At 34.8% G+C, this 3177-nt stretch overlaps 1 protein-coding gene across 4 annotated transcripts in view; it reads left to right on the top strand.

The window, feature by feature from the left end:
- The window catches only part of LOC102296512 (protocadherin-9), a 190431-nt gene that overhangs the window by 68518 nt on the left and 118736 nt on the right, over positions 1 to 3177 (top strand). The window contains exon 4 of one of the 4 annotated variants that reach the window (XM_042226090.1): positions 2656 to 3134. The exons of the other annotated variants lie outside the window; for them this stretch is intronic. Coding sequence (XP_042082024.1) covers positions 2656 to 2664 — 9 coding nt within the window. The 3' untranslated portion in view covers positions 2665 to 3134. Of the gene's footprint in view, positions 1 to 2655; positions 3135 to 3177 lie in introns of those variants that run through there. 4 annotated transcript variants of the gene reach the window in all.

Here is a 3177-nt window from a genome sequence, read left to right as displayed (position 1 = left end):
GTAATAAATTAATGGTTGCATATATATATTTATAAATATTGAAATAAAATAAATTAAATCTCTTGTGGTCAGCCTCTATAGACCTAGTGGTCTTTGAAGGCATCATTAGCTGGTTTTATCAGAACATTGACCCTAAAACTAGTACCTGAGGGGCCTGACTGTAGTGGTGCAGACATGAGCATATGAGTCTTGGATGGATGAAATAAGACTTTGAAGTGGATTTTCTATTTGAAGGATTATACATCAGGGATTTTGATTCATACCCATTCTGTGTCCATGAGGCTGTGTGCTTGTGTGGGTGGAAAGAGTTAGCATTCACAATATGATTAATCTATTTATTTCTTCCTCAACTAAAACAATGCAATTTAGATAATACGCAGAGAACTTGGCAGATGGTTCATTTGAATGGGTTAATGAAAAAAAAGAAAACAAATGAACAACTACAAAAACAAAAATCATCAATGGAAATATTGTTCTAGTGAGAGAATTTCAGAGATTGAATCCTTTCAGGTTTCTTGTCCATAATAGTCGCAATCTTTTAAGCAGATAAGACTTCATGTCTTGTGATAGCAAAGTTGACTGAAATGCTGAGAAAGGTACATTTGTGATATGGTTTTAAAAGCACTAAAACCACTGTTTCACTTCCGTTGATTTTCTTTTGTTTTGATTGTGCCTTAAATTGGAAGCATAAATAGCTTACAATAAAGATGATTATTTTAGTTTAGATGAAAATCTCATTACATAGTCATTTCTATTTCATATGGATTTTCCTAATCCTAGTGTAAGTTGCCATGACCTAGTTTAATATTGAAATTTACTGAATACCTTTTACTTGTTAATCCTTGAATATAATATAAGCACCCTTTCAGCCTCAGTGACCTATTTTAAGCAAAATTTGTTTTGTTTTGAAAAAAAAAACCTCTCTAAGCCATGCCATCAAGAATATGAAGCATGTTAGAGAATCCACCACAATTTTAAAGTTTCATTACAAAACATAAATTGCAACGTGAAGAAGCACTTACACCCCCAATGTCAGGAAGAATTACAGTGTATATGGATCAGATATATTGAAAGCCTACGTGAAGAGTATCCCCCGTGCTTGAGGGAGATAGGTTTTCTATGCTGTAGCGGCAACACCTTAATTTCTCTGAATAATTTCCATAACAATGGGGTCTTTGTATAGTAGCACATTGTTTTCCTTTGCTCAAATAGTGGAGGGGTTATTGTTTCCAATATGTTAATGCTGTTATTTCCTAAAGGAATACTGTCTTTGAAGTAATCTCTTTGAGTGTGTTTGGTTCAAGTACCATTCTCCCGGGAGGAGGTTGAACTTTTAAAATGTAATTTTCCTCTTACCACCCTTGAACAGTCTTAGTATGGCAGTTCTAACCTTGAGCCGTCAAAACAGATAAAGCCTTGCAGATTGTATTCTGATTAGATTATCTACTTAATCTAAACACATGCATGTGGAACTCCGAGCAGCAGGAAATGCTTCTAGCAAGTTAAAGTAAATGCAATAATAACTGGATGCTAGTAGCTGTTGCCTTATTTTTGATGATACAAGCAAATATTAATTGACCACAGTTCTGCCCGCTAGCAATATATTTTTAGGCACTTTTTGGTCCAGTAAGTATTTGGTTGGGGATTTGAAGTAAGTCTTCAAATGGCCAGTCGAAACCCCCATGTTCAGTAGTGTCCAAGTAACTCCAGCATTATCAGTCTACAAGTAAGCATCAAATGTTATGTTAATTCACATAATGAGTGAGTGTCTCTGTGTCTTTGTAACAGCAAAACTTGATTAGATTTTACCTGGTTATGGGATTCTTCTGAAGGTTTGTATTTGGGATTTGTCAGAATGAAATGGCCGGTGTAGTTTAAATTACTGTGTTTAACACAACTTTAAAAAAAAAAAAAAATGAACAATTAAAAAAATAGGTTCATCTGGACGCAACCTTTTCAGTGGGAGAAACGTTTCGTCACTCATCCAAGTGACTTCTCCAGTCTCCACTGACTGCAGGTTTCCCCAATCTTATAAACACTGAAAACGCTACATCTAGATGAACAGAATCGACTTTTGGAGATTTACTTACCTGGATGATTGAGAATGCATCAAGACATGATCAAGATTTCTTTTCCTTAAAGTAAAGTCATTGATTTCTCAAATAAAATAAGAACCAGCTTTGGGTTTCAGAGATTACTTCTTCACTTTTGTTGTCTTGTTGAAAAAGTCTTCTGTGAGCTCCAGGAGACAATTCATGCTTTTTATCTTTGATTAAGGTTTTTTGCTGTATAATTTCGGTACTTGCTGCTGATCTGCACCACTCAGCCATAAAAAGTTCACTAAAATCAGTGGTTTAATCTTAGACATAGCAGCTATTAGGACTAAAATTGTTGCCTGTAATGGTCATTTCTACCTGTGCTGCTTGATTTTAAGTAATGAAAATCATTTGATTTGATTTGTTTAGATATCTTAAAAGTACCAGTGAAACTGAAGCATGTTCCTCCTTGTTATTTTAGTTTTTCAGTTTTTAAAAACAAATACAAATGTTTGAAGCATGAATGTAGTGTAAGGAAATGTTTGTATGCATTAAAAGAGCACTAAATAAGCACTGAATCACTGTGCAGTAAAGGTATCAGATTGTCTTTCTCTTTTAGTTGCTGTAATACGATGATCTTTGATTCCAGTCCATGAGCCTGAGAAGAAAACTCAAATTGCACACTCTAGTCACCATAAGAGACATATCTGAGGTAAATACTTTTTTTGCTACATTTAACATTAATAACAACACATTATAGTGTGTGAGTTAACTTTAGGTTATAATTTTAGAATTTATTCTGCTATTTATAGGCACACATTTTAAAATGATTACCCAAGACAGTGTGTAGCTTGTGCAACTGGAACTTGTTCTTTTATTGCATTTATGTAAAGTTAAAGAGTATAGTCACAGTCAGTTTTACCCTCTTGATTGAATATGTATTAAAGCAACTAAAAATAGTACTCAGTATGGCCCCTGGGTGCTTATAATGTACTGACAACACTGCTGCATAATCTTTATTGTGATGATGGAAGAGGATCTCTTCCCAGATCTGGACCAGGGGCCCGTTCTTCGTACGTCGCTTACTACATCCAAGATCAAATGACACATCCAAGATCAAATCATCGCGCTAACCGTGAGC

This window comes from Haplochromis burtoni, unplaced genomic scaffold, assembly GCF_018398535.1.
Source record: "Haplochromis burtoni strain Fernald_Lab_line unplaced genomic scaffold, NCSU_Asbu1 Contig_195, whole genome shotgun sequence".
NCBI classification, from domain to species: domain Eukaryota; kingdom Metazoa; phylum Chordata; class Actinopteri; order Cichliformes; family Cichlidae; genus Haplochromis; species Haplochromis burtoni.
Note: the sequence above shows the minus strand (reverse complement) of the source record. Positions and strands in the feature narration are given on the sequence as shown.